At 35.5% G+C, this 26260-nt stretch overlaps 1 protein-coding gene across 13 annotated transcripts in view; it reads left to right on the top strand.

Moving 5' to 3' along the window:
* SYNE1 (spectrin repeat containing nuclear envelope protein 1) overlaps positions 1-26260 on the top strand; it is a 427871-nt gene that overhangs the window by 96168 nt on the left and 305443 nt on the right. For 10 of the 13 annotated variants that reach the window (XM_032485189.1, XM_032485199.1, XM_032485191.1 and 7 more), the window contains exons 5-12: positions 3557-3640; positions 9903-9923; positions 10405-10497; positions 11417-11592; positions 15663-15859; positions 17142-17251; positions 20635-20685; positions 23555-23662. In XM_032485189.1, coding sequence (XP_032341080.1) covers positions 3557-3640; positions 9903-9923; positions 10405-10497; positions 11417-11592; positions 15663-15859; positions 17142-17251; positions 20635-20685; positions 23555-23662 — 840 coding nt within the window. The remainder of the gene's footprint in view (positions 1-3556; positions 3641-9902; positions 9924-10404; positions 10498-11416; positions 11593-15662; positions 15860-17141; positions 17252-20634; positions 20686-23554; positions 23663-26260) is intronic. The other 3 variants (XM_032485193.1, XM_032485198.1, XM_032485194.1) reach the window with 2 other exon arrangements.

Here is a 26260-nt window from a genome sequence, read left to right as displayed (position 1 = left end):
TCAAAGGGAGTGTGTGAACAAGAGTGTTTCCCTAAGGAGCGTTACCGCTGTTCAGGAAATCTGTAATTATGTCATAGGTAGAGCTCTACTAAGAGCACTGTACTTAGCATCATGATTCACATAGCCCAGGACTCTGGCTCTGACCACGGTCGTCCGGGAAATGCAGCCAGATGCCTCGGTATTCCCTTTATCATCAACATCTCAAGGGAAGGAGAAATCGCAGTATCTTAGTTCCTTTTAATAACCTATTGTGACTTTTTTCTCTATGATTTCATTTCAGGTACTAGCGAATTTAAAATTTTTTAAATTATTATTCTCGGATTTCTCTACATCCCTGGATTATTATTTGTAGAACATTTACTCCTAGAATGGATCAGTGACTATTTATCTTTAATCACACATAAAGACAGGAACACTAAATTTAATTTTAATTTAAAAATTTTAATTTTTAATTTAAATTTTTAATTTTAAATTTAAATTTTTTAATTTTTAATTTAATTTTAATTTAATTTTACACTTAGGATTTTTTTAAGAACATGAAGAATTGCCGTTGCAAAATTTAAAATAATAGAAGCATTATGAATAGAGCTTAAGGACTGCAGAGAAATTTATTTCTTACCTATTTTGCTAATCTTTTGTACAGTGTTTTTAAAGACTCCTTAACACTCTGCATTCAAAAGGAGCCTAGGGTGGGTAGGGTATAGCGCAGTGGTAGAGCGCATGCTTAGCATGCACAGGGTCCTGGGTTTAATCCCTGGTACCGCCATTAAATAAATAAGTAAATAAGTAAATAAATAAATAAGCAAGCCTAATTACCTCCTCCAAAAAACAAACCAAAAAAAAAAAAAAAAGGAATTAAAAACATAAGGGGAAGGTAGATATAACTCAGTGGTAGAGTGCATGCGCATGCACGAGGTCCTGGCTTCAATCCCCAGTGCCTCCATTAAAAAAAAAATAATAATAGTAACAAAAGGAGCCTAAAAATCCACTTAGAAGTATACGGTGGGCACTTAGGAAACCAGAAGCATCAAAGGCCCCTGCGTGTCACCAGGTGACTTTGTTAGACATTGATCATATATTTAGGGTAGAACTCAAGTCTGCAACTAGGTTTGGCATTATCTACTGACTATGTATTCCGCTAACATATCTGGAATCTCTCTTACAGATAAGGCATTGCCTTTTGCCCTCTAAGGGAAACAAAGATGAATGAGATATGGTTGGTGCCCTCAAAGGGCTTGTGGCCTGGAAGGGACGATCATTGTATTAGTTAGGGCAAGTTAAGTTGTGTAAAACTAGGTACGAATACGAGTTATAACAATACAGCAGACGGTTATGCTGCGCTCTTTTAGCCAGGATACAGTCAAAGAAGAAAAGCAGAGAAAAGGTATTTGCTCTACTAGATAACAAATCTTACGATGAAGCTTTGTCACTTGAGGCAGTGTGGTAGTGATGCAGGGTTGGACATACTGACTGATGCAGGGGAGTCCAGAAACAGACCAGGGCATGAATGGGAATTTAATATACATCAGCGGTGGTACTAACATTCAGAACATTTTTTTAATCCAAAAACTTCAAAGAAAGTGACAAAGGAGGTTAAAAATTGGTCAGAGATATTCACAATACATGTTATAAAAGGATTAAGAAAGGATTATATCAAGAATATAGCAGGTACATCTTCAAATAATAAGAATACAAATAACCCAAAGGGAAGTCTGGGCAAAAGATGTGAAAAGGTGTTTTATAAAAGAAACAGACATTGCCAAAGAACAGAGGATGAGAAGTTCCCATCGTTGTTGAGCAGGGAAATACACATGAAGGCCACCATGAAATACCATGTTACATATAGTCAATAGAAAAAAAATTTTTTAAAAATATCTGTCAGTTTCAAGTGTTAGACAGAACATGCATCCACAGTATTATTCTTATATTGCTGATAAGAACGAGGAGTAGAAACACTTTATAAAAGTTTGGCATCACATTAGAAGTACATTTAAAGTCACACTCCCTCTGACTCAGCAATTCCACCATTAGGTATACGTCCAAGAGAAATGCTTTATTCTTGTACCAAAGGTGGGATGTACGAGAATGATCTATCAGCACAGGTCAAAACTGAGATAACCTGGAAGTAACCCAGATTCACATCGGAAGGAGATTAGATAAATGGCACAGTGGGTGGCTGTCAAAATGAATGAAATACAGTGACAGGCAACAAAACGGATGCATCTGAGCAAAATAATAATATGTGGAAAAGTAAGTATCGAAAGATTAATGCAGTGATACTCTATATAAAGTTAAAAACTGATTAAGTATTCTTTTTAAGAATGCAGTAAATGCGATGAGTGTATGTGAGAAGGAAAACACCGGACTGGAGTTAGTGTGATGGTTGCCTTGGTGCAGGAGGGCAGGGGATGGAACGAATAGGGATGTTATTGAGGGATGTGGCTTTTGTGCTTAATTTCTGAGTCCTGGCTTTGTTTTAGTTGCAGGTTCCTAGGTGCTTGTTACATTATGAGAGATAATTAATTAAACAACTAAATAAGTGGGTCAGGCATAGACCAATGATGGGACTATGTCATGTAAAACAGAGTAAAGAATAAATACAAATTTTAAAAGTATATTTTCTATTTAAATATTTGTTTACAATCATATTGTAAAAATTATTACCCGGTACTTTATTAATTGGAAATGAAAATGTGGCTTTGAGCTCTAATGAGAGATTATTTAGATTTCTAGTGTCACTGAGAAGAGACCAGTCTGTTAACTCTGCAACCGTGGAGAAATCACTTAACCTGTTACCCTCTTAATTCCTGTAAATATGAAAAGGGTAATGCTATCTACTTCATTGAAATTATTTTGAGTTTGAAAATGAACAGTGTGGCACATAGAAAGCACTTGTTATTTTATATTTATTACATTATTTGTTAATTTATCATATTTTGCTAACTCAAACACAAATGACTTAGTATCCTTTTCATGTTCATTCTCACAGTCTGACTTAACTTTGGCTCATTGGCACCATGCATTTTGGTCGTTCAAACAGAGACATGTTACTAATACTGTCAGTATGTGAGTATGACCAAAAAAAAAAAAAAATGGTTAGTGACTAAGAGTACTTTTTTAAGACTTTATTTTTTTTAGAGCAGTTTTAGGTTTATGACAAAATTGAGAGGGAGAGAGATTTCCCATTTATCTCCCGCCCCTACCCGTGTACCAAGAGCACTTTTCATGTAACTGTTTCCCCACTTACAAGAGTAACAGTCTGTATAGATGACATATGAATTTTGTGAATTTCTACTCTCTGACATACAGAAACCAGAAGGGTAAGAACATTAACAAGTAAGCTGAGAGTGAATGCACTTATTCAGTAAATTGCACTCCTTCCAAGTGCTGTGGGGTTCATCCTCCTGTAGGTATCTGCTAACCTTTATATAAAGTGAGTAATGTGGGTTGTTCTTGAACATTCTCCAAGTGTATTCTGAGTCCATTTAAATCAGCTTTATAACTATCTTTTTAATGTGTGCACTTTGATTTATTCCTGCCCTTCCCTCTCTGATAGCCATGTGAACAGGGACGCCGTATGAAGCGGATCCATGCTGTGGCTAACATCGGCACGGCACTTCAGTTCCTTGAAGGAAGGAAGGTAAGAGAAACAAGAACAAAACACTTCAAGAAGACGGTATGGGCATACTGATGTTTTCAGTGTTGGCTGTGGGATAAAAACACTGCCTGTAATCTGTACAACATAAATGTGCAATATTATTACATAATAATTTTAGACTTACAGAAAGTGGCAGAAAAGGGCACAGAGATTTCATGTCTGTACTTCAGCCAGCTTCCCCTCATGTGATGAATTATAGACATGGTACCTGTATGTAACATAGTACAACTGCCAAATAAAGAAATTAAAATTAATATGATATCATGAAGGAAGGCATGGAAATTAGTCTAATTTCATCCATTTTTCTCCAGTGTCTTGTTTCTTTTCCAGGGCCAATCCAGTAACACACCTTGCACCTAAATGTTGTGGCTCCTTTGTCTTTTCCATTCTGTGACCTTATCTGTCCTTGTCTTTCATGACCTTGATGATAACTGCTGGTTAGTTATTTTTCAGAAAAGTCTCTCTATTTTTTTTTAATCTTTATTTTTTATTGAAGTTATAATGTCAATTTCTGGTGTACAGTATAATGTCCCAGTCATACTTACATACATATATTCGTTTTCAAGCACGTAAATCAGCGAAGTTAGAACATTCCCTCACACCATACACAAAATAAACTCAATTTGGATTATATGATATTTTCTCATGATTAGATTGAGGATATACATTTTTGGCAAGAATTCCAAGGAAGTGGAGTAGTCCTCTCAATGCATCATGTTAGTGGGTATAGGACGCTGATATGTGTTATTGCTGGTGATGTTCATCTCGACCGCTTGATAAAGTCATCTGCTGAGATTTTTTATGGTAAAATTACTATTTTTCCAATTATAATTGAGAAAAAGCTCAGGGGAGATAATTGAAATTATGCTAATATTCTGCTTCTCCTCAAACTTCTGCTGAAGTGATTTTAGCATAAGTTGACTTTAGTAATTACTTCTGTGCTGTTTGTCTAATGATGATTTTTTGTTTCCTTCATTTATACTAATAATTGAACTTGTTCTGTAAGAAAACGATGTCCTTTCCCCTCCATTTATTTATTCAGTTCTTATTTATTTCATTATGGGCTCATGGGTATTTATTTCATTCTATAGTTATAATCCAGTACTCCTCCTACTATTATTGTTGTTGTTGTTGTTGTTGTTATTATTATTATTATTTTGTTGCTTAAATTCTTCTAGCTTTGGCCATTAAGAGTTTCTTGAAGCTATCTCCTTTACTCTTGTGACATGGCCTTATCCTTTTTCAAGCATTTCCTTATTTCTAGGAACTACAGATTTTCCATATTTACCTTATATTTTCCCTGTCCCAGTCCTGGAATCAACCACTTCTCTAAGGAGCCTTTGTTCCTTTTATTAGTGAGTGGCATTTAGAAACCAAGATTGGGTGCTGGGTGTGCTCATTGCTACTGAGGTGTCACTGCATTCTTAACAGACAGATCTAGAAATATGTATGTTTACTAACCCCAGTATACATACATATTTATGTCTGTCTCTCTCTCTCAGCACCACAAGGTCCATTTCAACCTTTCATGCTTATTTCTTTCTGTTTTTCTCTGACAATGAGAAACCTGGCTCTCATCTACAATATATTCTCTTACTTTTCAACCCTGATATATACACATAAAGTAGTTTTGGAATTGCCAGCCCACGTCTTTATGAGAAATAGATTGACTAAATGGAGAACAGTATTTGTGTACAGTTCTTTTGGTCATCAGCATTACAATAGCCAGTCAAAATGCTGTTTCCAAATTCACTTTGATTACTTCTGTTCTCCGCATCATCCCTTTCGGTGTCATTATGTTATTATTTGTAATAGAGTTAGGTAACAGTTACATTCCATTTTGGGTAAACCCACACACATCCTAATTGATGTTAATTATTTTTATTTTAGAGAGTGAGACATTTCTATGATTCAAAGAGTCAAAGTTATACTTAGAGAAGTGACACTCCCTCCTATCCTTACTTCTCCATTCCCGTTCCCTTTCCTTTGCCTCCTTTTCTCACCTCTAGGTAACCAGTCTCTCCAGTTTCTGATTTATCCTTCCTGTATTTCTTTTTCAGGAATGAGCAGTTGTATTTTCATATACCACTTTCTTTCTTACAATAAGGTGGCACACCAGAGATGTACCAATTGTACTTCACCTTTTTTTTCATTTAACAGTATATCTTCTCAATCACTCAAATTAGCTCAAGAGATCTTTCTCATTCATTTTCTTGGCTGTGTGGTATTCCATTGTCTGGATGTGCCAGAGTTTATTCAACCCCTCTCTTATGAATGAGCATCTAGGTTGTTTCCAGTATTTTTCAAACAGAAACAATGATGTAGTTAATAGCCTTGCATAAGTACCTTCGTATTATTAGAAGTACATCTTCTGGGTAGACTTCTAGAAATGTGACTGCTGGGTCAAACGTATGTGTGTATGTTGTTTTGTTAGGTGTTGACATACTTCCCTTCAAAAGGGTTGCACCAATCCTCTTAGATTTAGACTTTTCTAATTTGTGGAAATTCTGTGTTTGGCAATACCAAAACCAGCTTTATAAGTGGATATCCAGATACTTCTGGAAAATAGAATGATTCCATTGTTACTTCTCAGTCTGTGTAGACTAAATTAATTTATTTACTCCACAAATGCATAGTTGAATACTTTCTGTAAGACAAGAACTCTGGAAAATACAAAGTTAAAGAAAACTAGATTCTGGCCTTTAGGTAATTTACATTTTGTTAAGTTTGTAGTGCAGTGAATCAGTATAAAGGTCAGTCAGTCAAGTATCAAACTTCACACCAAAGAGAGATTTTAGGCATTAGGATGGTGTAGTAAGACAAACTTGGCTTCTTGTGCAATATTGGGCATTGTTTCCAGATCACTCTAATGTCATTCTTAATGGAGGGTTTCTCTTCTTCCAGCTCCCCCTCCATGAGCTTTTCTCATGGAAAAAGCTGAACAAAGCCTTATTGAACAGGATATTTAGAGTTTTCCAAGTCATTTGGTCTTCCATTTCAGCTGTGTGACAATAGTGTCCCACTTTGTTCTGATGTGTATTCACTGGCTAGAAGATGAAAACAAAATTCCTCATAATTAATGTCTTGGAGAAAAATTTAATGGCTTAAGCCATGAAAGGCATTGCTTGTAAAGAGAGCCAAAGAATCTTCTTTTCACAGAAGACTTGTTTATACTAGGTCCATTTTCATAGAACAACCCTAAGTAATTTTTTTTAAAGTAGAGGATTCAGATTTTAAATATTATATTTACTAGGGGCAGAAAGCAATGCATTTGTGTCTCAGAACAAAATCCAAAGCTTTCCCCTTCTGTCCCCACAAATCCCTAATGTATTTTAATTTTAGAAAATCTACCTAAAATACACAGTTTTGGGCTACCCTTTCTTGAATTTCTTTACGCCATTGGCAAAATAATTGACTGTGGGATGTATGGGTTTTTGAAGACTCTTTGGTGCCCTCTCTTTTACTATTTACTTTTGTTCTTTACAGTTTAAGAACTTACGTCTCAAACATATTTTCAAGAATTTGTCTTTAACCTTTGTAATTACTTTATTCTTCATTTAGATTTTCCCTTTAGGTAATAGATGTTCTGTTTAGTACTTGGATTCTGGCTTGATTTAAGGAATAATCAAGGCACTCTTCACGTTTTACTGAGGGAAACCCTACTGTTGTGTTTATTTTCCACTTGTTTGTGGGGCTACTGAAAAAAAGTACATGTTAGTATTTGGTAAGAATTGTGGAAAAGTGTGATAGCCATGAATAGATCCATCACTTTCCACACTTTTTTTTTTTTCTGCAAGGAGGTGTCAGGTGGATCATTCTAAGTAGTAATGCAAGGAGCCAACTGCCTTTCCTGAAACTCGCCCTGGTGCAGACGAAGGCATAAATTCAGATTCCTATGAGGTCCAGATAGGTGATCTACAAGACGAAGTGAGGTAGAGACCAACTACGGTGGCAGGATAACTGAGCCGTCCCGTGGCCTGTCTGAAAGAAGGAAGCAAATGCTCAATTCCAACTAGAGTTACCTCGATGAAACACAAGCACGGTGATTCCAGGTTTAACAATTAGACAGGAAAAGCCAGTAATCTGGATTTTTATTGAAATCCAATTATTTATTTAAGTCATTTTGTAAAATAATACACGTATTTGGCTACCTGCGTCACTGTTTGGAACAGTTCCTAGGACACCTCATTATAGAAAGCGGTGGATACAAGGTGGGGATGGCTCTGCTCATTAGGTTTTCCAATCTATCAGGAAGAGCTAGTGATCTGGATTTTGTTTTGAAATTTTTCCCCAAATAATTCGATTTTTTTGTTTGTTTTGGAAACATCTGTGGGCCTTGTCTTAGTCTGCAATGGCTTGCATAGTAGAACATCACAAACCTGGTGGCATAAACAACAGAAATGTATTTTGTCACAGTTCTGGAAGCTAGAGGATCAAGATCAAGGTGCCAGCAGAGTTGGTTTCTTCCTTTCTTCTAGGTTTGCAGATAGCCGCTTTGTCACTGTGTCCTCACACGGCCTTTCTTTTGTGTGGGTATCGGGGGGGGGGGGCGTGGAGGGAGAGAGAGAGAGAGAGTTCCAGTGTCCCTCCCTCTTCTGTAAGGATACCAGTTCTGTTGGATTAGGGACCACTCTTTTAACCTTGTTTAACCTGAATGGCCTCCTAAAAGGCTCTATCTCCAAATACAGTCGCATCAGGGGTTAGGACCTCAACATGTGAATTTTGGGGCTAATTCAGTCCATTTGGGTCTCTGGCTTGCAAAATCAAACTTCTCCAGATTACGTGGGCCAAGTACAGTTGTCTGCTCCGGGTCTCAAATACTGACATGCATCAAAATTGACAAAACCTGGAGGATTTGTTAAAACGGATTCTCAGGCTGAACTCCTTATTTTCTGGTTCAGAAGGTCTGAGGTGAGGTCCATCGATGTGATTTCATCCTTTCTGGTTTCTGGAATTCTTTCATCTCTCTGGGTGTCTCTCTATTGCCCATCCCACTCTCTTGGGCTATTAAAAGTTTATTGTAGGTTTAATAGGATTTTGCAAGGGAGAGGAGGTAAAACAAACAAACAAAAACCCTGTGCTCCCAAAACCTGTTTTGAAACACAGATTTTAAGAGAGGAAATAATTTTGAAAGACATTTTTTTCCTGCACAAGTTAAGCAAAAAATGTTTAGGTGCCATAATAAACTGAATATGTACACTTCATAGTACAGTTGGGGCTGGGTTGAGGTAAGAAATTCAACTTACATTCGATTTCATTTTTAAAAAGAATGATATGTAAAGAAAGATGAATAATTTGTCCTCTGTGAAAGGCATTAGTATGTGGTTATTAGCGTGTATTATAAATGTGTGGACCATGGATACTAAAATGGATATGGAGAAAATTTTGGACAAGCTGTAAAGCAATCAAAATGATTCTAGAGATTGCAGAAGGTTCTGTTATAAATGGTTATCTCACAAATAAGTATTACGTGTTTTAAACTGTGCTGGATTTGAAAGAAGTAGAAGCATAAGTTTGGAATCTATGGAAGTTCTCAATTTTTTTTTTTTTTTCTGTTTCTGAACCTGATGAATGAACTTCACTGGTGAGACAAAATCCCACGGGTATATCTCAAGTTATTTGCAGTGACTTTTGAGATAGATTTTACTTTACTTCTCTGTTGTATAACTGGGTAAATTTAAAGTAATTACTTAAGAGTAAAGTATTTGTGGGGTGATTTGCATCTGATTTTTTTTAAAAGGTAAACCATTTACAAACTTCTGAACTTTATTGTTAATATTACACCTTATTAAATCTGGGCTGGGAATTACTGAGCTAGAAATCAAAGGAGTACTTTATTATTTTTTTGTCTGATTTGTTCAGGGATTATGAAGAGGAGGATAAACAGTTGTTAACTGGATTTTATAGAGATTGACTGAGCCATACCTACCATACAAGTCTGTTTTCTTGGAACTTAGGAAGTAACATTTCTCATAGTTGGGAAGGTATTGAAATGAATAACTGAGGACAGTTGTAGATGAATCTTGAATGGTTTTTAGAGATAATGTCCAGAAGTAGGGAACTGAACCCTGACAGTCTCTTTCTACTTTACCATTTCTTGGCTTTCCTTTGTCTTTAAAATGTATTTCCCAAATCATGCTGTGAATTTACTACATACATTTTTATTCCTTTTGAACAAATAATGCAGATTTTGAAAGATTATTTATGTATGTGTATCATCTTCTCCCTTTGTTTTTCATGTCAGTCCATGTACAGAGGATCACCGGTTAGTACAAATTTTAGAATCTTTTAACTCCTGACTTTTATAGGTAAAAGAGAACATAAGTGTCATGCTATTTGGTAACAAACTTCAAAGTAAGTGCATCTTCTTAAACTACTCCTCACAGTTTCTTTTATGTTCCAGTCAACCTCTGAATGTTAAGGATAACTGTTTTTGTTGGGTTGTTTTTTTTCTGTCTGGCATTTTGTGGGTAATTCCTTGCATGACATCATATTTTTTCAACTTTAAACAAGTTTTTGAAATTCATTCTGTAGCTGTTTTTATTGTGTGCACCTAATGAATGCCCCTGAAACTTCCACTGAAACCATGTGCTTGTTTGTTTGGACGGCTCACCCTACTCACTCTCATGTGCCACCATGCGGGCATGACCAGATGTACTGATGTCTAATACGGTGCTAATTGTCACATCAGTAAATGGTCTATAATCTTCTAGTACATTACTAGTACAGTTTTTCTTTTTAAACAGATAAAACTAGTCAACATTAACTCCACGGATATAGCGGATGGCCGACCCTCGATAGTTCTTGGATTGATGTGGACGATCATCCTGTATTTCCAGGTATTGTACTACGGGTCCCTTTTCAGCTGATACAATGTCATGGATGGAGGTAGTGGTGGACATTTTGATCATGAATAACGCTCTCATTTGCCATTTCTTTGGGGTTGATCCTCAGGTTAGCAGAAATGTGACCTTCATAAATACCTTGTTTTTTGTTACCAGGAAAATGTCCTCTTTTTCCCTGCGAAGGTGTCACCTGTGGAACTCCCCAAAGATCTCTGGCATAGGTACCCAGTCTGAAAAGTGGGCAGGACACAATGGAGATGAAATATTGTTATACAAAGAGCTCAGAAAATTTTTCTTTATCCTGTAGAAGGGAGCAGTTCTATGCAGTTCTACACACCTACTATAGACATTAAGGGGAAAAATTAACTTACTAGTATATCCAGAATAATTCTTCTAACCATTAGGTTGGCTTTTAAAGAAATAAACTTTATTTTTTGGAGCAGTTTTAGGTTTATAGCAAAATTTATAAAAAAAAATACAGAGAATTCCCATGTCCCTCCTGCACCCACATGTGCATAACCTCCCCCTTAACAAAGATCCCCCACCAGAGTGGTACATTTATTACAATTAATGAACCTTTATTGACATGTCACTGTCATTTCAAGATTTGTGGTTCACATGAGGGTTCACTTTTGGTGTGTACATTCTGTGAGTTTTGATAACCATTAGGTTTTGTTTTATCCATTCATGCATGTTTTTAACAAGTGTTCATTACTGGATACAAGGTACCGTCTCAGATGCGGTGGGAACTGCAAAGAGAAATCAGATATCAATCGTGCCCTTTAAGAGCTCACACTATCAGTGGGGTGAAGGGTGTTATCAATAATCATTTCCAGTTGGAAAAGTAAAACATCTGAGGGGAGAAGAACAAAGGTAATTCTGACATGTCTGCCGACTGTTAACACACGCACAGATTGAGGAGCTGACCAGCAACCTGCCGCAGCTGCAGTCTCTATCCAGCAGCACATCCTCCGTGGACAGCATGGTCAGCTCGGAGACCGCCAGCCCCCCGAGCAAACGGAAGGTGGCCACCAAGATCCAAGGAAATGCTAAGAAGGCTTTGTTAAAGTGGGCTCAGTACACAGCCAAGTAAGTTCCAAGCAAGAGTTCGTTTAAATGTGAGACCCTTGAATAATTTGAGTTACCGATTTACGACTGAGGGCATGTTTCAGTGATTGAGAAATTTGTGGAGACATTTGAATGGGTGGCTTTGCTTCAGGTCTTGTTTCACGCTTTCCTTGGATTAAACTGTAAACAGAAATCATCACTGATACCCTAGGAAAATGCTGTAGTAAAACACATTCCTCCTTCACTACATGGTTGGGCTTGGCTAAGTTGTTCCATCCCTACTCTTTGATTAGCAGCTTGAAGGCTAATTTTATTCAAGGTCATTGTTTGGACTTTCTGCTGTTATTGAACAATCTTTACACAAATAAATTACATGTTTAAACTTCATATTCTCTTCATAAGACAGTTGAGTTCTATTTAATAATACTGTGAACCTAGGTTCACATTCTGAAATAATGTTATTTGTTTTCATATCCTGAAACTTTCTAGCAATTTTATTTTTAGGTGTTTCCTTTGATCTCATCTTTTATCTAGAATGTAGATTCTTTTGTCAGCTCTAGCTTTGTGGACTGGAAATTTGCTTCTAGTTTTGTTTGCTTCTAAGCATAATAAATTGAAATATGTGTACGTATATGTGATAATCCTGGATATAAAATTACTACTCTCAAAAAGTACCTTCTCATGGTCATTTCAGTCGAGTTTTCAGTTGGTTATACCAATATTTTGTGGTCAGATGTGGTCGGTAGTAAGATCTCTTCACATAGAAGTTGTGCTTTTCTAAGACTTTCTTAAATGACACTTCCTGTTTTGTTTTGCATGCCTGAATCTGATCTGAATCTTACTCTCGACTTCTGGAAAATAGTTGTAAACAAGTCCTTATCGTTATGAAGCCCTGAGGCACTAAACATGGGGGGGTTCTATTTTTAAAGTGTTTGAAGAGCAGAAATGAGAGAAAAATAAACATGTAATTAGTGTTACTAATTTATATAGTTCTGTTTAATTTTTAAAGTGTGTTGGTGGTTTTCTAATTTGGGGCTTGTGTTTTTGTTTTTAATGATTCAAGTTGCAATCAAAAATATTTCTGGAAGCAAAGCTTTGTGGCGATTGGGACTCTGTAGTAGAGATGGAATTAAAGGGCCCCCCCACATTGCTGGTATGCTGTTTGCTTTCCATCTACAGTGGGCATCACTAGACTTGCCACTTAACCAGGCAGGGAGAAGAAACCTGCTGGGTAGAAGGGGACTGGTGACCACATGTTATGACATATATCATGGTGTTACTGCAATAAAACTTTGTAATAATGTCAGCATGCTACTCTGTTGTCCATTGCTCTACACAGCATTTGATTAATCAAAATTAAATGCATTTTCATTTTATATTATAGTAGCCTGAAGTAATATAAAATTTAATGCTATTAGAGTTTTCCTATTTAAGTTTTGTTTCACACCCGGTGTGTTGTATTTCAAAGATGTGCAGGGGTCTAATGATAATGAAGTCATTCCTGCCACTTGTATACTTGTAACATCAGTGGAAGCTGTATTTTCCTTACCTGTATAAATAAATGTACAGATTCACGGACCCAGAGCTTCTCCACCTATCAGCACATCTACGGGATCCACTGAGCTGCATAAATTGCAGAGATTTAGGGAGAAGACTGTCCTCTGCCTTGAGTTTTCTGTAATGATTCCATTACGTTACCACATTGTTGATTATTTTTCTAAAAGCTACTTTTTACACTATCCCGGTATTTACTTTTCAAGCAATCTCTTACTTGACATGAATAAAAGACTTTAGAATCGGTACTCATTTCAGTGTATGACATATTTCTAAAATTATAATATGTGAGACTCTGTAGTCTGAGGGTTCAGTCTCACAGACTGAAGATGGTGGAAGAGGATAAAACATCCAGTAAACAACAAATTGTCAGAGGGTATTCACTGTTTTCAGATAAAATTTCAAGATATTTGAGAAGTATATTAAAAAATTGTTTCAGTAACACAAGAGAGTTAAGCCCCCTCCTGTTTTTTCACACCAAATTCACCTACTGTCAATACTCTCAGAAATGAAAGCACATCTGACATTTGCACCTTATTTTCAAATGTTTAAGAACAATTGTGTTTTAGGACAACAATTAATAAGATAACCAAACAAATGAAGATGTATGTACGGATCCATCAAAATAACTTGAAGTAACTATGTATTAGAAATCAGAAATGCCTCTAACCTGGACCTACTTGATCAATTACTTGATCAGTTTCTTAAGTGATGTATCTAAGTTTAAGTTTTTATCACTTCTTTAAGTGAGGCATCTGAATTTTCTTTGATTCTGTGTCTAAGATTCTTAAATGAGAGGCTTGGACTAAAACTAAAACTTTGTAGGACTATCATCTACTAGTTTGATCTAATACAAAACATTATAGGTGTGTGGGTGTGTGACCATGTACCAAACCATTTTTAATTATTCCAACATGGTGAATATTTAAGGAAACATTTTGTATGTTTCTTTTTGGAAATGTCTAAAACAATAAACAAGTTCAAGAAAATCAGAAATTATCTAACACAGGATGCATATTGTCAGCTGACTGTTTACTTATTTATTTACACCCACCTTAATTGGTTAAAAAATAGTTTAAAGTGGCTTAAAGAGACTGTGAATACAAAAACACTTTAAAATGAGGAACTGTGAGCAAAGGGAAAATAGAGGTGAAAAAGTAAGATGAAGCCAGAGGCAAATGTACAAATGAATAGATAATAAGACTGTTTAACCTGGGTGGTTATTTGCTAATATGTCAGGAGTTGGCTGAAAAAAATTATATCTTTACTACCAGAGACAGAAACTCTTAGAGAACTAAGAGACAATTCCAGATTACAATTACTGGAATCTTACAAAATTGTCTTTAAAATATTTATTTGTGAAACCAGTGATTAAGTTTATGCTACTGTTTTTCACACAATATATTTTATGCAAACTGAGTATGCACTGGGAAAACATAATTTAAAGTGAACCTTAAAGTTTGCAGAGAGAAAATGTAAAAGCATGTACCAACTTTTTATATTAATCGATGTATCAGTCAGACATACTGCATCTTCCAGTTCATGGAAATTTTGAGAATATAGTAAAAAAAGAATTAAGTGATGTTATTTCTGCTTTATTTAGAAACAATTGTCATGAGACTAATTTTCTAAAAAGAAACTTCCTGAATATTTATCCACTGAATGTTACCTAATTAATTGATCAACTTTAAAGGCTCCGAATTAATCAAAACATGTTGCTCAAAGACGTTTTTGCAACTCTCTTTTTGAAACTGTTTTTATAGTTGATAAGTTACATGTAGGAAAAAATTCATTCATTGTGAGCTTGCCTCATTTCTGTTTTCAGCTACAAAATATGACTACCAACTAGGATCACTTCTTAATTATCATAACTGGCTTTGAATTAAATCCACCAAAAAAGAACAAAGATTTGCCACCAGGGCATTGCCCTCAAGGCAATTCTGAAAAAGAGAGTTTAAAAAACAGTTTGATCAAACAATTTGATCTGTGGGGTGAATTAATCTGGTCTGGACTTATGTGGAATAGAGGCTTCTTTGTGACTAATTTAGAGATATGATCACATCGTGTGCATATGTTCATTCTAATGCATTTGATATAATTCAGCCACATTCTGTTAGTCTGTTATGATCTGTCTGCGTACAACACAAGCTGCTTCTCATCAGAAACGTGCTAGACTTCAAAAAATACACAGTGGTGAATTATTATCAGTTTTGATGTTTTTAAAATTTTCTCTTTTTTAAATTTATTTTACCAGATTTTTTTTCTCTAAATTGGTTTCCTTTAAAAATATACTTTAAATTGAGTCTGTCTCAATTAAGGAAAACTCTAATATAGAAAACTATTACGTATGGAATGGGAATTTCTACTTCTTACCTTGTTACCCACTAAAAAGTTTGCTTTTCTTATTTTTTCTCAAAACCAGTCAACTGATAAGAGCTAACTGCCCATCATTCATTGCTGAGGAGGCTTGGATTGAGTCTTTGAGAAAGTGTGTATTATCTGTTTAGAAAGTGACATCATTATTAATTTTTTTAAAGGCAGACTGGAACAGAAGTGAAAGACTTCGGGCGGAGCTGGAGAAGTGGGGTTGCCTTTCATTCGGTCATCCACGCTATTCGGCCGGAACTGGTGGACTTGGAGAAAGTGAAAGGGAGATCTAACCGAGAAAACCTGGAGGAGGCTTTCAGGATTGCTGAGACGGAACTGGGAATCCCGCGACTCCTAGATCCCGAAGGCACGTTGAGCGTTTGTTGGCTCTTGTACCTCAATCAGTAGGTTGTCTTAAACCTAGAAATCACAGATGACGTCCAAAATTCCGTTTGAAGCCAGAAAACTTTAGAAAGGTGGGAAGGAACCATATCTTCCTGTACCGATTTTCCTTTGGAAAAATATTTGCCACTACGTATGGGAGCAAAATACAGCTCTGTTGCTCCTAACAGTACTGCGACATGGAGGGTACCAGCCAGGTGAACTGTCCTTACTCAGTGCACGTAAGGGCAGAATGAAAGTTTTAGAAGTGTGTGTGTTTAGGGGAGGAGAATTCTTCACAGAATCTGGAAGAATGAAAAATTATTAGTAATCTCAGAGCTTACCTTTAAAATGTCAGTCATTAGAAACTTAGAAATGTTGATAACTATCCAGTTAAACATTTCAGTGTTTGGGTGTCATTTGGGCAAACAACACAAATGATTGACTAATATTTTTCACTGGAATTGCGTGGCACCTTTTTGTAAGGCTGTGAATGTTAAGACTTTCTGGAAATGGAGTTAACTCTTTCAAGTCTTCAAAATACAATTTGGATACCTTTACTAAACTTTAATAAACTATGTTGTTTGTCGTATTGAAATAAAAGAGTCAAAGTGAATTCTCCTAATGTCAGTTTCTTCTTTGCCTTGGCAATTATAGGAATTTCCACTGATGAATGCAGAAATGTAAATTCAGAGAAAGCAAGTTATTTCTAACGATGAAATTTCCGAATGAACATTTTTAGTTCTCAGTGTCTGCCTGGTTGGCTTCTTCTGAGATGGTGGCCAGCATGGAGATCCCTTGCCATTGTAGGAAGCTGCTATGGGCCCCTTAGATTCATGAGGGTAACCAAGGGCTTTCCAGCTCATTTCTGCACACGCACAAAAAAGCCAGTAGTATCCAGTACACTACTCAGCTCTTAACAGAAAGCTGAACAAATATCTCAGCCCTTAACAGAATGTATGAATAACCATATATATCTCAGATTTATGATGCATGTTGAGATTATTTAAATAAAACATGTGCTACTTTCCTGAAAGCTCTTGGTTCAAATGTGTCATCTTACTGAGCCATAAAATTTCCATCATGTATCATCTAGACTAAATTAGCTTCCCCTCCCCCATCTCTAAATATTAGTTCTATTTTTCTTCTGCATTTAGGACAGGCTGTTTGGTATATTAGCTAAATTTTATATTATTAGATAGAGTTCATATTATTAAAATCTATTTAATGCTAATTAATTTATTCACATCTGGGTTTGGTTTTTCCAGATGTGGACGTGGATAAACCAGATGAGAAGTCTATTATGACTTACGTAGCCCAGTTTCTGAAACAGTATCCTGACATCCACAGCACAGGCGCTGATGGGCAAGAGAATGATGTAAGTATTTGTTTTTCTTCAAGCATTGATAACACTCAGTGATAGTGAATTGGATTTTTAATTACGCTGTTTCAAAAAATTAAACTGGAATGCATTTTACTATAAGAGCAACTGAGTTAAGACTGATATCACCAACTGGGGAAGAGATTGGAAGGAAAGAATTCACTGATAGGTATGTTGGCTAGATCAAAGAAAGCATTATTAATAATAAAAACTGAACATTTAATACTGGTGAATTAACATTGAGGAAAGATAGCAATGTTGGGAAACTTTATTTTAGCAATTTGAAGATTGACCCAATTTTATATCCATCATATCATTTGTACATCTAGATCTTGAGTTCCCTTATGCTGCTCAATCTGATAAAATCTAATTTTGACTTTTAGATTTATTATATAAGTTGCTACTCATCTCAAACATAGAAGTAAGGCAAACTTATAAAAATTCTCGTTATTCACTGTGTTTAGATTTTTCAGCCTCTCAATAGTTTAGCATTTACATTTTGCATACTGCTCAAATGACAAGTGCTCATTGGCATAAATAAAAACAAAAATTGGAAAAAAAAGAAAAGGAAAATTATCTGTACTTGACCTTCTGGACAGAACCTATTCTAGAAAAAAATTAATATTTTTGTGTGAGTTCTACATATGTGTAGACGCATAATATTTGAACAAAAATATAATCAGATTATGTGTACAATTTTATAACTTTCTTTTTTCTGTTAATAGAATACAAAACTCTTCTGATGGCATTCTCTCTACGACATCAGATAGATGTACAGTAACTTCTTTATCCAATCTTAATTGTTGGAAATTTCTTATTTTTTGCATTATAAAAAATATCTCTAAGAACAACTTTGTAATAAAGCACTATTTTACAATTATTTCTTAGAATAGGAGTTCCTAGACTAAAAGGTATACAGATCTATTATGCTTTTTGAAATTTTTTTTCAAATTCGCCTGTAGAGAGATGTTTTAATTAACACTTCAGCCAGCATATCAGAATGCCCATTTTACTAGTCTTGTCAACAATAGATATTACCATTTTCCTGTTTTTAAAAAAAGTACTGTAATACTGTTTGGTTTTGGTTTTGTTGTTGTTGTTTTGGGGGATTTTTTGTTTGTTTCTTAGAGAGGGGTGGATTCACTACTGAATTTAAATTAGTAGGTTGAGTAACATCAGGGAAAGTAATAAATGGAATTTTCAAGACATGTTAAAAACTCTGCCTTCATTGTTCAGGTCTAAAGGAGAGTTTTCAGAGCAGTTGAGATTGTAATGAAGAGAAACAAGGCAAACAAAAACAAGTTTATTGCGTTTCTTAGAAACAGATCTAAAGAAGGAAAAGGTCAGGAGAACATAACCCAAAGTTTTCAAGTAGGTTTTGCACTAAAAGAAATCGGTGACTTCATGAAAGAATTAAGCAAAATAATGGTGACTGTGTTTCCTAGGTCACTTGGATGAAGTTAATCCGACATTTGATAGAACTATGTTAGTTTTTTTTTTTTTAAACTGTGGTTTCAAGAAATCATTTTTTGTTGTTCCTTGCCAGGATTCAGGCACAAATGTTGATCTCCAGAGTAACTTATTCTGTCATTAGCCAAATAATGTTCCTAAGAAGGACCGCAGAGGGCAGATGACTATACCAATTCCAAAAGGGATTGAGGCGTGTGCTTGGGACTCATTTGGGGTTTTCTGGATTTTGAGAAGATAATTGGGCATGGATGTTGCTGTGTGAATAAGAACCTCTGTAAGAGGCTATGATAGACTCCCCCCAACACGGCACAGAGGGAAATCTGCTTTCCATCTGGTTGTCAAATCCGAAGTTCTTAGATTCTCCAATTGGATTACTTCTGGGCTGATTTCTGAACTTGTACTATTTTAATTTTTGTGACATTAATCATCTCTCCACATGAGTAAACACTGTGGCTGGTGATGTCTGGGAAATAAAAGGAGATACTTTCGTTAATGCTCATTAGCAAGGATTTAATGCAAAAATCCTCGGAGATTTGAAACCCATTCTGGATTTAAGCTTGTTAATATGCTTTATTAAAGAGCTTTATTATTAAGAAATTAATCTCATTGTCCAGAAGATAAATTCTGAGTTTTCTTTAAAAAAATTCCCTCTATCCCTTTCCTTAAAAAAGGATGCATATAACTTCTTCAGGATTATTTCAAAAATTAATTTTGAGGAAATTTATTATAAGTTTGGCTCTTTTTTTAATGGGCATTTGTAATATAGGGTATGAAGATCTAAAAATGAATATTTTGAATAGAAAAAAAGAATTTTATACCTTTTGTGACATTGGGCTTATGTTTGTTCAGTGCGGTCACATGGCCATCTAATTCTGTCTAATTAACCTTTAAGATTTTATAAACTGTAAATGACTATAACTCAATTAAAAAACATTAAAAAAAAGTAAAAGAAGAAAGGTACCACATATATTCAAATGATTCCATTCATTTAAAGTCCAGTTAAAATTAAACTGTACTACTTAGCTTTGAGTGGCTAAACTTGGAAAATAAAGAAATAATTGTCAAAAAACAAAAAAAAGATTTTATAGACTGTACTTACCAGGGCTGTTGATAGCATCACCTCAAAATACTCATTATTTGTCCGCTCAGGGCTTATTAGTAAATAGTTCTTTCAATTCATTTTTTAAAAAATATTGGCATCAACATATCCACCAGGCTTTCATCTTTTGGTATACTTGGTTTTCATATCCTTTTGATGAGTTTATTTAAATTGGAAATTTTATAGACACTATTTGCAAATTAATTTTCTTACTGGGAATAGACAATGCTATGCCTTTCTTACTTCAACCGTTAAAACTAGTAAAGAAGCTTTTCCCCTGAAGGTATCCTTAGGTAATTAGCACTTACTCGTCGATAAATAAAACGGGCCTGTTGGCTCATCTCTCTCATCTATTAAACTTTCAGTTATTTAGTCACTCAGTCTTTCTCCTGTTGCAACAAATTTTACTGCTTTCAGAAGCACAGCACGGTCTGAATTGTTTTAGGAATACAGAGTGTACAGTATGAGTGTATTTATAGAGGAACATGAATCCACATACCTTTCTGTACATTGTTCTCCTTTCAAAACATTTACTATTTCAAGACGTGTATATAAAATACATATATATTGCCATGTACAACTATTACAAATTAAAACAAAAACATCAAATGCCAGAATACTGCATTGCCTTATTTGATTCAAATATTTTGATACTTTCAAAAATTGTTAAAACATCTTAAAATAACTATACCCTTAAAATTATTGTCTTATTTATTTGTAGAGAGATGCCTCTCCATTTTTCTTTTTTCCTACATAACTTTTGTCCATGATTTATGTTATTTTTCTGTATATTGTCTTTTCATATTGTTAGGAAATACTTCCAGGTTTCCCATCTTTTGCAAATTCTATCCAAATTCTTAAGGTAAGATTTAAGTAATCTTGAATTAATGACCTCTTTCAAACATTCTGCATCCTGTAGCGTGTTAGCCATTCCTCTGCATGTATTTGTCTTTATCTATACATCTATTTTAATACCTTGATTCTGTTATTTCCTCTTCCTTTCTAATAGAACAAATAACATATGTGTTATTAAATGTTAGTTACAGTCTAAGCCATGCCCATGGACTTTCCCACTAATCTTTAATTATGAGGTAGCATTAATTTCATCTTAATAACACTTAACAGCACTAATAAAGGAAAAATTAAAATAACTATGATTTCTATGTGACATGGAAAGTAAAAATAAAGATTTATTTTTATATTTTAAAATATTAAGCAGGAAATACTTAATTGAAAAAGGTAAGTGTTCAATTAGCTTGTAATCCTGAATTTCATCATAGCTCTTTTATGAATTATTGAGTCACATGGTTTAGTAAAGTCTATGACACATGGTAAGTGCTCAAAAAAAATTTGTAGAATTAATGATTAAGAATTTTTTCCCATATCCAAGTTACCCTATATTTCAATTTTTCCATCTTTCTTTATATTCCAGTGAGGCCTGAAGTTAAGGATCTATCAACACAATAGACTTTATGCCAAGACTGAAGTAAAAAATTAGAAGTAACCAATTGCATATTAAATGTTGAATTAATTTTTATCTTAATCTTCATGAAGCATGAGTTTATGTATATATAAATATGCTACAAATCATATAATGTGTATGTCTGAGTGAATGAGAGAGAGAGAGAAAGAGAAAGAAAAAGTCATGGATGCTGACAGTTCAGCTGCTTGGTTTATAGATGGTCTCTAGGCAAATAGACCTCCATGGCTGTGAACGCATGTGAAAGTCACCAGTTGAAGAAAAGCCACTAGACTGAATGGGTTCTGGAAATCTAGATATTCTTTTGTACTTCATTTTCCTGTAAAAAGAGAATGCTGAGTGTGTAAAGAGTTACATCCTTTCACCTTATTGCAGTTTGCACTCCCCCCCCCACTAGAAAAAGTCATTTCCTAAATGTACTCTAATAAGGTTATTTTAAGAGCAGGATCCTGCTTCTCTCTGTGAAATAATTTCAGCTGGTGAGAAGCAGGTGCTGATGAGCCTGTGTTTGGAGGCTCACAGCCAAGCCCGTGCTCACCGTGGTGGTCCCTGCTTAGTGGTCACATTGACATCTGGTCCTTCGGAGGGAGACCAAGAGCACGCGTTCCTCTGAGCTCATAAGATGTGTCATTAGTGCTTTTCTGGGCATGAAAGTCAGCAGATAATAAAACCAGTGCCTTGATCCCATTCACCTGTCCATTCAGAAGAGCCATCATGGGAAGATGCCAGGCACTGTGTTAGGCTGGAGAAAAAAAGACACTTAAGGGGTTTTGAATGCTGGGACGAGGGAGGGCGAGACGATTCGTGGACAATAAAACACGGTGCATTTTGGGTGAATATTTGAGCTCAGATTGTTACAAGATCATAGAAAAATGTTCTCAAAAGACCAGCAGCATCAGATTCACCTGGAAACTTGTTAGAAATACAAATGCTCAGCCTCCACCCTAGACAGACTGAGCCAGAAATCCCGCAGGCGGTGCTGTGTTTCCACAGGCCCTCCAGTGGACCCGGTGCACACTAAAGTTTGAGAACCACTGGCATGGACGACAAACACGTAACCTAGCCTTGTAGGTCAGAACAGGCTTTCTAGAGAAGGGTGTGCCTGAACTGAGTGCACCTTCCAGGCAGCAGAGCGTTGCCTTTGCATCGCCGGGAAGTGAGAGAGGACGTGGATCCTGACAGCGTGTGTGGCAGGCTCTGCACTGGGTGTGTTCAGAGAGCCTCTCTCATTCTCCCCCTAAACCACGGGAAGGCTGTGTGATAACCACTCAGACGGTGGTACAGCAGTAGAGAGGATTAAATTAAGGTTGTGCCCAAAGTCACAGAGCTAATCTGTGTCAGAACCAGAATCTGAAACCGGTTTGGCCTGCCTCCCTGGCCAGCACTCTTTCTACAGACAGTCATTTCATATGTGTCACAGGCTGTGATCATCACGCGAGATGCTGTAGTGGAAAGCTATTTGTAAGAGCCAAAAAGTCATGTTAAATATGTTTATGATTACTTTGGCATTCTTACCAGATAAGAAGTCTTTATGGAAAAGTAGGGTATTTTCACTAAATCAGTGCTAGAATGGATCTTATTATTTGTGGAAACAAGTATGTAACTCTCCATATGCATTTTTTTAATGTTTGAGATGTGAGTGGTAGTTTGTATGGACTCAGTCAGCAGATAATTTGGTCAATATCTTATAGGTGCCATGTTGCCAGGGCCTGGGAATACCATATTTAACAAGATAAATGTGTCTTCTGTCCTTGTGGAACTTATAGTACTGGAGAGCATTTTAAAATAATAATATACACAAGTAATCCAATGTTGCTATGACTGTGGCTCCTTGAGTTCAGTCAAAATTAATCATTTCCAGAATGGTCCTCTGGGTTACCAGTGGCCTTGGGTGAAGAGGCACCCTTGGGCCTGTTTCCCCTCCCGTTCCAGCCATTGCTCTTTCTAAGTGTTTTTATACTTAGCACGTTTCCTTTTGACCACATTTTCTTAGTTAAATTAGTGTTTCTTGAGGGAAAAAAATGGAGGTAGATAATTTTGATATTCAGCATAATAATTCAGTTTTTTTTTTTAGAATTAACTTTTCATTCTTAGTCTCTAAAAGGTGTGAGGGCAGAGAGAGAGAGAAAATTTTTCAAAGACAACTGGAGCTTATTAAATACTCAGTGTCTTCTAGAATCAGTCAGGTATTAGTCAGCGAGGAGATAAATGCACAGATGCTAATAAAATTGTCATGTCTGTTGGCTTCTAGAGAGAAGATAGGCTGGTTTTGAAGGAAACAAAAGTTTGGATAGAACAATTTGAAAGAGATATGACGAGGGCACAGATGACAGAATCAAATTTGCAGGATAAATATCAGGTAACGTATGGAAAAAATATTTCAGTTTCTTTTAAGCCTTTCATGAGTAAGATTCGTGTATGTCATTTAATCTGTTTAATCTTTCCAATAATATTAATGAGACATGTCTTTAAAGAAATAATATACATTGAGTTTACATATAATTTAATAATCGTATTTCTATGTAAGTAAGCAGTTTTTAAATTTGAATACATTTATATATTGTAATGGGATTGCCATTGTAGCAATAATTCACACCTCTATCATGTTACATAGTCATCATTTCTTCAAACTGGTTGGGATGATTAAATTCTAGCCTCTTAGTAAGTTTGATGATTATAATACAATATTGTTGCCGTATTCACTATGCTGTGCATCAGACCTCGAGGACTTACTTACTACTTACTGCAAGTTTGTATACTTAAACATCTGTCCCGTCCCCTCCGTTCCCTACCCTCCAGTAACCAGTATTTTACTCTGTTTTTGCAAGTTCGACTTTTTAAGATTCCACATATAAGTGATATCATACAGTATGTGTCTTTCTCTGTCTGCCCTGTCTCACTTAGTATAATGTCCTCAGGTTTCATCCATGTTGTCACAAATGACAGGATGTCCTTCTTTCTAGTGGCTGAATAATATTCCATTGTACATACAGCACATCTTCTTTATCCATTCATTCATTAACATTCACTCAGGTTGCTTCCATAGTGTGGCTCCTGTGATAAAGCTGCAGTAAATGTGTGGGTGCATGTATCTCTTCGATACCCTGTTTTCATTCCCTTTGGGTATATACCCAGAGGTGGAGTTGGTAGTTTTAAGTTGGATGTGTCCACACTATATAGAGTTCTGAGGTTTCATGACTTCCCCAGAACTCAGAGTTTTGTAGATGATCCCAAACACACACACATCTAGTTTTTGTACAACTCGTGATCTTATAGATGTTGCATAATAAGAAAACTCCACAAGAAATGCCTTCAGTGACAAATTGAGAATTACTGTAGAATAAGCTGGATTAAGTAAAAAATGACAACATGGATGTCTGGAGTGGGCCCACTAGTGAGGTCAGTTTCTACTGCCACCTGTCGAGTTCAATGCTGTTGCCTTCAGGTTGGGGCCCAGGGTTGTGTTGTTATTCTTCCTCCCAGTCTCATCTCACTGTCATTAATAGGATTTCAGCTTCCATTTTCCACTTATAAGAAACACAAAGCCCTTTAACAAAATTTTTCCATTAAATTGTGATTTTACCCTATGTAGCATTGACATTTTCTACTATTTAAAATATCATTACATTTTAGCAGCAGAACTATTCTAACCTACCTTGTATTTCAGTCATTTTTGTTTTTTTTTTTTTTAAAAAGGGTGCATGATGTAAGAGAATGAAAAGAAAAAAATGTAAGAGAGTGAAAAAAATGAAGAATGTAAGAGATGATAAAAGATTTAGCTGTTGGCATTACTGTGTGATGTTACATAATCATATCCATAAAGTATACCTGAATTTAGAAGGATGATGCTGTCAATATTATATTTGACAGATTTGGCAAAGGAGTAAATTCGTGCTTACATGTGTGCACTTTTTGCTTTGAAATTCAGTGTAATCTTTTTCCCCCAAAAGGTAATTTTCTTGAAGGGCTCCATTAACCTGATTAAATCAATAAATTGAGACTATAAATATAAGAACAGAGTAAATACATTTATTTAGTCCATTAGTGAGTTTTAGTTTTAGCATAAATTATCAAAAAATAAATTCCAAGTTACCTGGTGTACAGATGTTAATTTATAAGAGGAAAACTTAAGGATTAGAAAGGCATGAAATAGGAGCATTCCTTACAGGCCAGTGATGATCATCAGTCTCCTAAAATAGGGTGAGACAGCACAGGGAACTTTTTCTTCCATCTGTGTTTCCATTATGCAGTCAGCATCTTCTGTTTATACTGATCAATCATGCATTTTCCACTTTTTCCATATATGGGATTCTGTGGAACAAAATTGAAAACTGATTTCACGTTTTGGTATTTTAAAATTACATTAAGTTAGAGGGAGTGGAAGGTAAAATCTGTGGTAGAATATTTATTCACCATCTCCCCCCAGTGTTCTTCATGTGAATTTACATGTTTATTGAGTCAGTGACTTAGAAATTCTCTCTAATGTGTTATCCGTTAGATTCTGCAGGGCCAGTCTCATATTCTTTAAAATAATTGCACACTGGCATTTTCAATTCATATTTGGACTTTGAGACACATTTTAGGATGTGTTAATTTGGTATAAAATGTAGGCTTTTCATTAAAATCACTACTTTCTTAGTATTAGTATCAGGCTCACAGTTAAGTTTATATATTACAAATTTATGTTAACCATACTGTGACTCAAAAACAGATAGAATACTTACTATTTTAAACTTAAAACAAAAGGTTATTACAAAAATGAGGCCTCCTAAAGTAAACCTCTTTATTACGGACTTATTTAAACACAAATTTGGTTGCTGTTAATCCTGTATTCTTCTGATATATATCAAAATGATACATATCGCCATTTCTATTTGTAAATCGTTCGGTGCTTTGAAGTAGAGCAGCTATTTTGATTATTGACACAGCTATGGACTCCTGTTTATTATTATCTCCT

This window comes from Camelus ferus, chromosome 8, assembly GCF_009834535.1.
Source record: "Camelus ferus isolate YT-003-E chromosome 8, BCGSAC_Cfer_1.0, whole genome shotgun sequence".
NCBI classification, from domain to species: Eukaryota; Metazoa; Chordata; class Mammalia; order Artiodactyla; family Camelidae; genus Camelus; species Camelus ferus.
The sequence above is the reverse complement of the archived record's forward strand: the minus strand, read 5'-3'. Positions and strand labels throughout refer to the sequence as shown.